Raw genomic sequence first — 14,043 nt, 5'->3', positions numbered from 1 at the left:
CATCTGTTCGAATACTCAACCTAACATAAAATATTTAAATAAAATTTATAAGAGGTTATTGATTTATTTAGTCTTTTTCCAACTTCAACTCCTCAAGCATGAAGATGACATTTTAAAACCAGCAACTACTACTAGTACAAAAAGTTGGAAGTTTAGAAGCCCAAAATTAGGTGATGAATGTGATAGATGGCCAAAATAGGGTGGGCGTAGAGAGAAAGCAGACTCTCTCTATCATTAATTCTGTTGTAGTGCACCTTATTGCGCTCCCTGGTCCCCAAACAAAAATCTTCAATGTCTTTGCTTACAATTTCTTTTTAATAATGCTTATGTTTTCGGGTCGTTTGAGTTACTTTTTCGATTCTCCCTGAGAGTCGTAAAGGTAAAGAAGTTGTTTTTGAAGGATCTTTGAGTCGAATATAGCAGTATTATGAAAAGGGAAAAATGACAGTGGAGACAAAGCAACTATAAGTAACACGAAAATAGTAACAACCACAAAATAATGCAATAGCCTAAACACAATAAACAACAAGTGATGGTGGAATAAAAAAGAACATGGTTAAATCCTTCGAAAATTGAGACAACATTTCATACTTGCTAACCTTCTACCTGGTACGTGATTTCCACGCCTTCTTATCTAAGGTCTTTCAGTAATATGGACTTGCGTCATGTCCTGTCTAATTAATCACCTCTTCTTGATATTTTTTCGATCTACCTCTAGCTCTCCTCGTACCCACTATATTCAACATCTCGCGCCTCCTCATTAGAGCATCTGCACATTTTCTCTTCAAATGTCCAAACCATCTCAGTCTCGCTTTTGTCATCTTGTCCACCACAGAAGTCACTCACACTTTATCCCAGGTATCCTCATTTCTAATCTTATCTCCCCTAAAATTCTCACCACCACAAAGATCACTCCCACTTTATCTCAGGTATCCTCATTCCTGTTCTATTTTTCCCTAATATTCTCATATCTTCATCTTAACTTCATCATTTCTGTAACTTACATCTTCCGAACATGAAAGTTCTTGAGGAGCCAACGTTCATCTTCATAAAACAAAGTTGGTCCAATTACCACTATTTTGTAAAACATAACTTTAGGTATATGTGATACACACAAGAGTACTCCGAAAGTAAACATCTATTTAATTCACGTTGCATCAATACAATGTATGACATCATCATCAATCTCTCAACTTATCTGGATTACAGACCACAGAGACTTGAAATTATCTCTCTTAGGAATAGTCTCTGTGTCAAGTCTCGCCTTATCCACTATTTCACTATATTTACACTCAATTCTTTTTGTTTTAGTCCTACTCAAACTAAACCCTTTGAACTCCGCAATTTATCTCAACAACTTTAACCTAGCATTAACTTCATTCCGCAAAGAGCATATCATATATCAAGCACATCATTACGAGTACACCACGTCAATTCATCCATCACTATATGTACTCTCTAGAATAACAATATGAATGACCATTCAATTTTTTTAGCATGAAACTCACGTGTGGCTGCGGACAAGTTCAAAAGTCTAAACTTATGAAACATCAAATCATTTGGAGATGATTTTTCGTGTGTGTCTGCCATTTTTTGTGTGACATCGTAGTCTCGTCCCTATTGACAAAAGATGAACATTATTGTATTTGAACATGAATTTTGTTTCCACTTACAAAAAGTTTGTGAATTATCTCACTCGATATATATATATATATATAGACTCGTACACCTGTTAATTAGTATTTTCAATATTCATTTTGAATTTTCTTTAATCAATATCATTCACTTTGAAATTCAAATTAAGTATCTAAAGTTACAGGATTTTAAATGTAATATTTTTTGTTGTTAATAGTTTAGTTAAAAAATATCATTATTGTTATTTTAATGAATAAAAATGTCTTAATGTGAAATAAATATATTACTTTCTTTTTATACACATTCAAATGTTTATCCTACTACTCGAAAAAAGATTAAGATATAAAAACATTTTCTAATTGTTAGAATGTTTTGTATCATTATCTAAATAAAAATTAATGATGAAATTACTATGAACTTATAAGTTATATATATGTATATACCCTATTATCAATTAAAAATGTATATGAAGTTATCTATTTTTTTTTAGATAAAATGAGATTTTTCTACTTATATATCATAAGTTAAAAGTGATTTTAAAGGAAATTACATTTTTCAAAAGTAATGGAGTAATAGATTTATTAGAAATAGAATGTATTCAAAAAGAAAAAAAAATATTATATCAATAGAAGGTATTTTTGACTTATTAAGTAATAATAAAAATATTTTTTAATCATACATTTTTAAAATAAACTATTAATAAAAAATATTATTATTCAATTTTACATAGTAGTGTAACACATTTGAGCAAAGGCTACATGAATATTATATTTCTTTTGGTTGAAAATAAAAAATATAGTATAGTGGTGGTAACATGCTTACACGCCTACATATCATGTGATCCTATTAGTAATTAGTCAACTTCTGTTATTTGATTATTACATTAAGTTTAACAAAATTATATTAGTTAATTAATGTAACTACTTAATTAGATTTGCATTTGATAGAATGGTACTACGAGCACCCACGTTCTCATAGATTTGATAGGGACTACAATAATAAACAATATTAATAATCGATTAGTATAGTTCTTTAATTTATTATTTATAAATTTGTGTACGCATATATGCACAAATTGAGAAATAATTAATATACTAGTAAAATTATTCACTCTTCGCGTAAGAATTTAGTATCATGAAATTTATAAAATGTACTTAAAATCTATCCGTCATTAAAATTAAAACACTATATAATGATTAAAATATTATATTATTTTATATATAAGATTACGTAATAACGAACATTAATAACGTAATGGAAAATGAAAATTATAACATCTTATCATCTATTCTTAATAACATAAACATAAATTAATTACTATAAAAATACATATTAGGATCTGTAACATAAGCAATGTCGGTGAGCCACAGGAGAAAATACATGTGTATTTAATTGTGCATAAGATGATGAAGAAGAAGAAGATCAGAATTTTCGTTGTTTTAAGAGAGAAAATCCTTCTATTCATAGTCAATAATGGACAGTGTGAACAAATGTTTATTGTGCCTTATCGGAAGAGTTACAACTATTTGAAAAAGTTGCAACCATTTGGAATGGTCACAATCTTTCATAAAGTCAAATTTTTTTATAAATAAATTGAAAAGAGATTCTTATTTTTTGTAATGCTCGTAGACAGGTATAGAATTCTCTTTTATATTTATGTAATGATATGATATGATTTTGAGACAATTATTATTATATTTCTATAAGGAAATATTTTTGTTGGTATAATTTATGGAACCAAGAGAAATTTGATAGCTTGATTTCTTGTTTACTTATATATTTGTTGGTTTAACAAGCTAATTTCTTTGAAATAATTCTTTCACGGTCACTCTAATAGGATAAATGAAGCAAAAATGAAAGAGATTCATGTTTAGTTGAGTGTGTAAACAAAATCTTATATTAATAAAATCTTAATTATATTAATAGCCAAAAAAAAAAATTACAAAAAAATTATGTGAACTTAGTCAAAAATGGCTGATTATACGCGATATGAGTAATAAATATATTCATTTATTTCTCCAACCAGTGAATCATGATATTTAGTCATATAGAACTTAAATCTAAAGGGAGATTGTTGAGTGTGCGACAAAGTTTTCATATTAATTGATAGCTGAAAAAAAAAATTTATAAAAATATTGAATACGGTAAAGATGTGAGGCGTTTTAGTAAAAGTTATGTGTACGAAGTAGTTGCTCAAACAAACATATATTAATAATCATTTTACGGAGCACTTCAGTCCTCTAATGATAATTTTAAAAAATTACTAAATATAATTATACTTTAGTTTTTTTTATAATAATAAATCTCGTTAGATTTTTTTTTTAATACTAAATTCCGTCATTTAATTAAGTGTACAAAAATAATGCTAAGTAGAATATATTATGATTTCAACTCATAGTTTTAAAGTTATACCCAAACTTCGAGCTTTGGTGATCATAAATACACTAACATGTGGCTGCCACATAAACATGTAAAAACTCTAATTTGTGAATCATGGTAATTAATCATATGACTTAATTAGTTCAAAAGGAAATTATTGATATACGAATAAAGTTTTGCATTGATAGATAAAATATTGAAAATTTTTAATAATATAAGGCTTTTTAAGAAAGAAAATTATACAAATTTAATTAAAAGCAAACAATATTATATTAAGAATCATGAATCGTGCTGGCTCAATATGGTTAATAAGATATTTATTTCCCTTTACTTGGTTATTAAGAAATACATAGTGAATGCTTTGATAAAAAATAACTTGTATCAGACATCAAAGATGAATCTAATAGTAGTTAATATATGTATTTAGAACTTTATATGCATGAAGTCAATATTCCTTTACTCAAAAAAGAAATAAAAATTAATGATAAAAACAAAAAGGAAAAGAAATTAAAAATGACTTTGTCATTTATACCGTTTAGTCGTCAATAATTCTCATTTTTTGTGAGAATTAAATAGTGTAATTATATCTTCGTCACACCTAATATTGACCAAATATTTACTTATTCATACATATATGTCAATATTATGTAATTACATCAAATCCAACTATATATGAATTCTCAAGTAGATCTTTAATGATTTTTAAAAGGACATGATATACTTCTTAACTTTATTATTCATAATTGACATACTCATCGCTATGAAAATGACTCATTATACTCTTATTGTTATACAAATGACTTACACAAATCCTTACCGCTACAAAAACAGCTCACATATATTCTTTATCTTGCGGAAGTGAAAAAATTGGTTTATAAATTTTTATTTTGACATTTTTTTTTAATATTTAGGGGTTTATGTGATCATTCTAGCAAAGTTCAAGAAATATATTAATTTTTTTCATACATAAATTTTTCTGACTCTTTGATTATTATTATTATTAGAGTTTCTTGTTATTATTTTATCTTTTTCCTTTCATTCTCTAGTGTAAAGGAAAAAAGATAAAAGTATTTTTGTCGTAGCTGTATTATAACTCAAAACTGTTTTTCCGGCAATATTGTAATTTTGTTTTATATTTGTACAAAAAGTACATTGGGACAACTATGATAAATTTTATAAGAAAATTAGTGAAACATAACTAAATTTGACTATCAAAATAATAAACTTTAAAATTAGTAGCTAAAACAGAAAAAGACAAAAATAAAATAAAAGTACATGTGAGAAGTATGAAATATACTATAATTTTTTATTTTTTTTTCACTTCCATTAGAGGAAAAACATATATGTTAGTCATCTGCAAAACAATAAGGGTATGCATGAACCACTTTTATAATGAGGATACATTAACTCAAAATAACAAAATTGAGAAATATATTAAACCATTTTAAGAATCATTAAATATCTATTTAAGGACTCATAAAATGTTAGATTTGATGGAACTAAATAATATTGACATATATTTGTAAATAAGTAATTATTTGGTCAACAATTAATTTGGTTTGGTGTAACAGAAAAAATAATTACACTCATTAATTTTCATGAAGATCTTTTAATTTCTTTTCCTTTTTTGTTTTTATTATTAATTTTTATTTGTTTTCAAATATTTAATCTTTTAACATTAATTATCTTTTATTTATTTATAATAATTTTTTCCGATTTATTTAGCTATGTTATTGTCCTAATCTATCTTAGAAAGAATGAGTCATTTACAAACTTTTTATCAAACCTGCGATTCATGATTAATTTTTTTTTTTGCAAAATATCAGCTTAGTTAGAATTTGATTAATTAATTCAAATAAATTAAATCAATATAATTTTACAATAATAATAGTTACAAATCTCTAATTATTTAATACTATATTTTTAAAAAAATAATATATATTTTAAATATGTATTAATATATAACTTTAGTATTATTTCTCATAAGACACGTATACATTAATTAATGTTAAGTTTGTAATAATTAGATTTTGTTTTTCAATAATTATACTTGTACAACCAAGTACTATAATTACATTATAATTACGTAATGACACATATGTCTTGTTAGTTACTACTTATTTACTACTCTAAAAAAAAATGCACCAACTTCAATTATGAAGAGACATCCCACGTTAATCTCAAACTAAATTCTATTTCCGTTCACTTTTAATTATTATAGTATTTTAAAAATAAATTTATAATACTTTTCGTATAATTGTTAAACATTAATATCGATTTAGTGTAATCTAATTTAAGTAAAATTAACTTTCAAAAAATGTAACATAACAATAATAGTAATTATTAGTTATTCACTTGAGATTGTTATAAAAATGAAATAAAATTTAAATTCTGGATCTGTTTTTATCGAAACGTAAAACTTAGGATTAAAAAATAAATGTGAGTGTATTAGTTTAAACCTATTTTATAACGTGAGAGAAAATGGGTATAAATATGGAAGGCGGGCAAAACAAGGGAGTGTGGGAATCGAAGAGGGCAATAAGAAAAAAAGAAAAACTGAGCCTTAGCTTCTAAACCAACGAAAATGCCGCTTTAGCTCTCTTCTTCCCTCTTTCATTTCAATGAAAAATTGTTGAAAAAATATTATTTGTTTCAAATTTTGTTATAATTTTAATCTGTATATAACGATCGTAACAATCGGATTACTGCAGCACAAAGATTTGGTGGTAAGCCTGTTCTTTTTTTTTTTCCTTGTGTGTTGATTTGGTGTTTATGGATTTTATTTTTTGTTCAATTTTTAGATCAAAATTTTAGTTTTGATGCATCAAATCTATGTGGGTCGTTGCTAAAATCTCTGAATTTTACAAGATTTGAGGAAAATTCTTGATCTCGGTAGAAAATTATTCATTTTTTTCATGGGCTGTTACAATTTGTCCCATGGTGCGGTGATGATACATTGATTTCTTGAGAACCCATGAAAAATTTGGAATTTTGTGCAATTGACTGATGCTGTCATGTTTATTGACTGTGAATTTGATAGGTTTTTGATTTTGGGGTATGAGTAGAGTCAGTTTACAATGAGTCTGTGGTTCAAGAGATTCTAGTGTATCATCTATTAAGCTGAGTGAGAGTAGATGGATTCAGCAAGAAGTTGGTTCCAGAAGTTTCAACCGCGGGATCGCTTAAGGTCAACCAGGAAGAAAGATTTATCGGGTAGTGGAAGAGAAGAGCCCCAACCGCCTATGTCAGCTGAAGAGGCTTCCAATGTGACAAAGCAGAGGGTTGCTGCAGCGAAGCAGTACATTGAGAATCATTACAAGGAGCAGATGAGAAATTTACAGGACAGGAAGGAGCGGTACGTCATGCTTGCTAGTATTTTTTTTTATGAGTCATCTTTAGTATCATGAGTTAAAATTTACATTTTTAGTAATATTTAGCAGGGTTGTATTTCCCTGCAAGAATTAAGCAACTTTAGGAGAAAAAAGGAAAACACTTGAATAATTTTATCATGGGTGTGTGGTTGTGAATTTTCTCATTTTCAACAACTTCCATGAAGGGCTTATATTTTAGAAGTTGAAAGGAATTACGCTCTTTCTTCATCTCCATTAAAACCTATTCGAGGAATTATTTAAAGTAAAATTGCTTGTTGGTAATGTTCCTGCTGTTTCCTTATCTAAGCTTGTTTTGCTTCAAATAACTCGCTTTTATCTGCTTTGTTATCTTGTAACTGTACACAACTAATAACTATAAAACATGAACGTCATTTATTGTCCCTATATTATATTCAGTATACTGCATACATGTCAAATGTTATGACAAAATTATCTGTTTTTCTTTTTATATGAAGAAATTGTCCAGTCACACTGGTTTGGCAAACATTACTTATATGCTCTCCTCCAGCTTATATCTGCTATTTGATGAGAAGATTAACCTATCTTTCCAAATGGTTGATAACCTATTACCCCATCTATTTTCAGCTTGGAGTTAGTTAGTTGGTTTGCATAATAATTACAAAAATGATGTCACGAATCGTGATAAAGGCTAGGTTTGATCACCTTCCTGCATCAGCAGGAACAGACATAAATAAAGTACATATTTTACCTTTTCCAAATGTTTATATTTAAATTCCACTAAAGGTGTTTCTAACGGAGAAATGTGCTATGGTAAAACTATGTGGTGTTTGTAAGGCATCTTGTATAATTGAAATATGGCATACTAGTCAAACTTACTTCGATGACTGTGCCAGTCAATTAGCCAATTTCAAATGCATGGAAGAGACTGCAGGAAAAAGTAGGATTGACTTTCGTGTCGCATCATTCCAGATGTTAATACTTTCTTTCATTCAGTTCATTCATTCATTTTGGAAGAACTGCATGGTCTTGCTGGTTAGCTGTTAATTCATTCATTTTAGAAGATGGTGCATGGTCTAGCTCATTAGCCCGATTTGGCAGAATTATCTACTACATAATGAAGAACACCCTCGACCTTTTTGCTCTGCCTAAGAATTGCATAGTCTTGATATTTCTGAGTTATCCTCCCTACGAAGTGCTTTGAAATATTTTCTTTTTCTTTTAATATTTGGTCACCAGCCGAAGTATACTGGAAAAGAAACTTGCCGATGCTGACGTCTCAGAGGAAGATCAAAATAATCTACTGAAATTTCATGAAAAGAAGGAAACAGAATACATGCGTCTGCAAAGGCACAAAATGGGAGCTGATGATTTTGAGTTACTAACAATGATTGGAAAGGGTGCATTTGGGGAGGTAATATCTCTTTTGAAATAGCTAATTGGCTGTTAACATCTTTGTTTGTTTCTTGTACAATTTTATTCTGATATTACTACAATCCTCTGTAACCACAGTTTTCATTTTACTTGTTCTGAATGTGGGTGGTAAACATCTCACATGAAATAGTAAATTTTACATCTTTATTCCCCTTGAAATCTGGAAAATGTAGATGCTGAAGTGTCATGACCCAAAATTTATACTGCGTTGATAAATTTATACCATCTTACCAAACACGTATAAAATTTTATCCTAGGCTTAATCCTGGGACATCCCACCTTATCCTATCCAACTTTATAATTTCATCCCATTTTCCTGGTGGAATAAATTAGTCCAGGGATTACAATCCTAGTATAATTTAGTTCGCGTACCAAAACGACCTTTTAGAGCATAAAATAAAATTAGTAATTTGTGGGTCAATGCTACTTTGGCTAATTACTTTCCTGTGATATTTGCATCATATAATCACGTTAACATATAAATCTAACATATAAAACACTACTTTGGCTAAGTGTTTTTATGATGTTTGCTTGAAAAAAGAAAAGGAAGTTCTAAATAAGGAAAGGAGAGATTACTTACTGATTGGGTAAGCTTCTTAGGAAATTCAGATCAAGTCTAGATTTCTATGTTTGAATGCAAGCATGAGAAGGTGATATGTATAGATGTTAAATGTCGGTGCAGCTGCATTACTGTTGGACAACTGTTTAAGGCGGCAATAAGGAGATAATTGAGTCCTTAGCTACTAAGTAAGAGCTTGTAGAACATTTTGAGTTTTGAAGTGAATTTGGCCAGTTATAAGGTTCGATCAAATATTTTCTGAGCTGTCTGTTAGACCCGATGGAGGTGTGCTGTAGTTAGGGAGGTAATTCTATACCAGTTAGTGAATCCTGTAGGAGTCGATTACTTATCCTAGGACTTAATAATTGTGAATGTCAAAATGGTTGGCTAAGTCTTTCTTGTGGTGGTAGAAACTATCTTGAACAGAGTGACTTCAAAATTATTATACAGTGCTAGATTCAAGAGTTTTTTATTAACTTTTCCAAAGCGACTAATCTTTCCAGCATTTCTGCCATATTAGAGTGTAAAACTTAATGTATGTATACATATATTTGGAGAGTGAAATATGTAAGAACATATTATATCAAATTCTCTCTATCAATATAATCTTAGAGTGCATATATTATATCCATGTATTTCTAGTTAAAACTTATATCATACTTTATGATAAGACAATAAAGTCATTCCCACATTAACTAGATTTGGGTCCCTGAACCACAACATGTTACTTCGGACTGTCAAGTTCTTTTTTCTCCTGGTGGATGAACTCTGTAGGAAATTAAAGTCTTCAGTATGGATATTCATGATAATATTATTTGTATATGTAGTTCATAGTAATAATATGATGTAGTCTATATTTTTGTCAAAGGGGAAAAATTAAGAATGTACTACTACGCAACCATGAATATGACCAACAACACTATGAGTACGTGCCTTTAAATAGGTTGAAATTGTGGAGCTGTTTACTTGCACTTTATCAGTTCTGAGGATGGGAGGGGGGTCTTTCTTAGAGCTTATTCAAGACTTCAAGCAAGAAGATGGGATTTTTCCATCTTTTCTTGGGATTCTACTTGCCACTGCCTGGGATAGTTTGCCCATATGTGATTGATATTAATTCTATCACAAGAAGTGTTAAACTTGTAATCCTCTTCTTAAAAGATGATTTGCTGGATATGCTTCTCCTATAGTATTAGCTTAGACACTAAGAGATACAGATATATATTGTACTTGCGACGAACTTCAGAGTGTCATCCATTCGAGGTGGCTGAGCAGAGCTAGAGATCACACTACAATTAGTGATAGAGGGTGATTTTAGGCCTATTCTCCATGGTGCTACTTGAAGGTGAAATCTAAGTAACAGAGTGAGGAGCGACTCCTTTCCCTCACAATTACTTGTCATTCCATGGGCAAAAATAGAAAACTAGACATCTGAAGCTTCTGTGTGAATCTAATGACCTTCTAATGAGCAATAAGGAATTCTCACCTCACCCTTTCATGAGGATCTGCCCCTTAATCAAGCCTTCTTGGATGGATTAATGGGCAACACATTCTTGTTACCTGAGCTTTTTATTCCCTTTTTCAATTTAATTTACTTGCGAGGTAATTGTAAGGTGTTGCTTCTATCGAGAAAAAGGTTTTGTACAGATCCAGTTGATACAGTTCTCATTCTTTCTCATGTAAAACCTAAGGTTTCTTAATAATGTCTTTGTCAAAGATAGAAAATTTGTGTTTTCTGCTGGGTAGTGCTCTCCTTCATCAGTCACAAGTTTGTAATGAATCTCCATTAGGTGGAATCTTGCCAGTTACGGGATGACATCATATAAGCAGGTTGCCCCATGATCTGCTAATGTAGTAGTCGGACTAATGATCTGTTGAATATGCTTGGAGTGCTTGTATTATACTTTCAACACACTGCTCTAGCTGCAAAATATTTCTGAGCTCGATATCATGAACTGTGGATAGGAAATTCCCGTCTCAGAAAGTCTGAAGGATGTAAACGTTCGTCTTTTTTCCCATTACAGGTAAGAGTTTGTAGGGAGAAAACAACGGGTCATGTATATGCGATGAAAAAGCTTAAGAAATCAGAAATGCTTCGTAGAGGACAGGTATATGAGTATGAACATCAGATTCCCTTAAGTTCTGCTACTATATTTACTGGTCCTTAGCTGTTGGATTTTATTAGGTTGAGCATGTAAAAGCTGAAAGGAATCTGCTCGCAGAGGTGGACAGTAATTGCATTGTCAAACTGTATTGTTCTTTCCAAGATGACGAGTTTCTTTATCTTATCATGGAATATCTACCTGGTGGTGATATGATGACCCTACTCATGAGGAAGGATACACTAACTGAAGATGAAGCCAGATTTTATGTTGCGGAGACTGTTTTGGCTATAGAATCTATCCATATACATAACTATATACACAGGTCATAACTTCTTTTGATACCTGGTTGCAATTTGTTTTGTTTTATTGCTTCATTTGTTCTGGACCTCTTCAAACATCCTAATAACAGTTTCAAAAAAAAAACACCCATCCTAATATTGTTTCCCCTACACTTTATTTGCTGCAGAGACATTAAGCCTGACAACCTGCTGCTTGATAGATACGGTCATTTGAGACTATCAGATTTTGGTCTTTGTAAGCCATTAGACTGCAGCACCCTAGAAGAGAAGGATTTCGCAGGGGGTGATAGTGCCCATGGAGCTTCTCGGAGTGATGGGTCTTCTGCGCCAAAACGCACTCAGCAAGAACAATTACAACATTGGCAGAAAAATAGGAGGACACTTGTGAGTCTCCACCCTTTGGGTATCTTTTTGGTTAACTTCCCTGTATTATTCTTTCAGAAGACACTGGTTGCCCTCTTATTGCACTGTCATTTTTCTGTTGGTAATGTAGATGGAACAATCATTAAAATTGGTATATGATGACAATTAGTATGCCCCATATTGCTTGTGGAAGTGGGTTGTTGTCTCCTTATATGGTATTGGGCGATTCTCATCTTGTGAACTAGCTTTTGGGGGTGGGTTAGGACCGAGGTCTATTTTCTTAACATGTATCACATCCTGAACAACCCTAATCTTGGTTTATTCAATGTTTGGACCTCATGTCATATTGTCCACGCTCCAAATGTTGATTGTTTTTTAGAATGTCCCACAATAATAGAGGGATTGAGTTATTAGTTGTGGGGTTTGAGTGTGTATTTTCTACACAATGACCATATTTCTTACCACCTAACCTGAAGTAGCAAAGTTCATGTGGTTTTGTGGATCATTTTATAGTTGATTTTGTTTGGTTGGTGAAGCTGTGTTCGTATGAGCCATTGTGAAGCGAGCTGCTATCGCTTCATATGTGGGCTTCAAATAATGGTGCACAAAGTGATTCCGACAAGAATCAACCCTTTCTTGAATTTCGACTTTGAGGAGTTGGATCAATACAACATTATTGTATATTACATGCTAAAATTAGTTATTTTGATTGCAATTTAATTTTATCATACTAAATTCATACATTGATATATTTTAATATCTGTAAAAAATGTGAGCTTCACTTATCACTTCAAACTCTATGGACCCTGTTACTTTTTCATTCTTTTTGCTTTTAATAACACTGAGAAGAAGTCAATCTCTTACTAACTAAATTCCTCCAATTGCGGAAACCCAGGCATATTCTACAGTGGGTACACCAGACTATATAGCTCCTGAAGTCCTGCTGAAGAAAGGTTATGGAATGGAGTGTGACTGGTCAGTACAGTTTTCTCATGTATATGAACGGGCTCTTTGAGTTTTACCTTCTTTGCTTTTGTTAATTTCTGGAAAATGTGATCTTATGTTTAAGTTTTTCCAAGTTGTACAAGTTTGTTTTCTCACTCCTGCCTACTGTGTCCTCTCCTCTCTAGTTTTCGTTATTTGAGGTCTATTCCTGTTTCCTTTTTTGAGAAGGGGGGAGGGGTGTTAATCCACGTCCTTATATATTTTGTCCTCATGTATTTGGCATACATTTGCTCTTGTTCTTCAGGTGGTCACTTGGTGCTATTATGTATGAAATGCTAGTGGGCTATCCACCTTTCTATTCTGATGATCCCATGTCAACATGTCGCAAGGTGAGCCTTCAGAATGCTGCCATTAACGATCATCATTGAATCTACTTGTATATGTTTCCCTTGGTTTATTCCGTAATTTGTATCTTCCTCATTGGGACAGTTCTACTATGCTCTCCTATCATCTTATTCAAACCTCTGAAATATTTTCTTCATCTGCCAAGAACTATTTAAACATACTTTTGGTACTTAGCTAAAAGGACTAGACATTTAGATCAAACAAGTATCAGGTTCTTAACCGATTTTTTAAAATAAAAAGATCTCATCTCTTTGCTTTTATTTCACTCGATTGTAACTTTTAGCGTCTCTAGTCATTTAGGGAAAATATATAATTTTCAAGGCCTTGAGAAATCTAAGGAGTATAACCGAAGTACTTTAACTGTTTTTGACTCAGAAAACCACTTCAACTGCAAACATGATTTCTATATGCCCTTCCACTTGATTTGGTAGTTTAAAAAGGAGAAAATTCAATGCCCTTAAAACTTTTGAGAAGAGGATCATTTTTATTTTTTATGTTTCTTAAATTCAACCTAAACAAAAGCTGTATTTTGTTTGATCATCTAGCTCCCGTCTTCGTCGTCGTCCCCCCCC

General features: G+C 31.0%; 1 protein-coding gene across 2 annotated transcripts in view; it reads left to right on the top strand.

Moving 5' to 3' along the window:
• Positions 1-6,525: 6,525 nt before the first annotated feature.
• LOC107029165 (serine/threonine-protein kinase tricorner-like) overlaps positions 6,526-14,043 on the top strand; it is a 15,367-nt gene continuing 7,849 nt past the window's right edge. For both annotated transcript variants that reach the window (XM_015230513.2, XM_015230512.2), the window contains exons 1-8: positions 6,526-6,740; positions 7,055-7,369; positions 8,604-8,778; positions 11,379-11,462; positions 11,540-11,781; positions 11,926-12,142; positions 13,017-13,096; positions 13,371-13,455. In XM_015230513.2, coding sequence (XP_015085999.1) covers positions 7,149-7,369; positions 8,604-8,778; positions 11,379-11,462; positions 11,540-11,781; positions 11,926-12,142; positions 13,017-13,096; positions 13,371-13,455 — 1,104 coding nt within the window. In that variant the 5' untranslated portion in view covers positions 6,526-6,740; positions 7,055-7,148. The remainder of the gene's footprint in view (positions 6,741-7,054; positions 7,370-8,603; positions 8,779-11,378; positions 11,463-11,539; positions 11,782-11,925; positions 12,143-13,016; positions 13,097-13,370; positions 13,456-14,043) is intronic.

Source organism: Solanum pennellii, chromosome 9, assembly GCF_001406875.1.
Source record: "Solanum pennellii chromosome 9, SPENNV200".
In the NCBI taxonomy this organism is placed as follows: Eukaryota; Viridiplantae; Streptophyta; class Magnoliopsida; order Solanales; family Solanaceae; genus Solanum; species Solanum pennellii.
The sequence above is the reverse complement of the archived record's forward strand: the minus strand, read 5'-3'. Positions and strand labels throughout refer to the sequence as shown.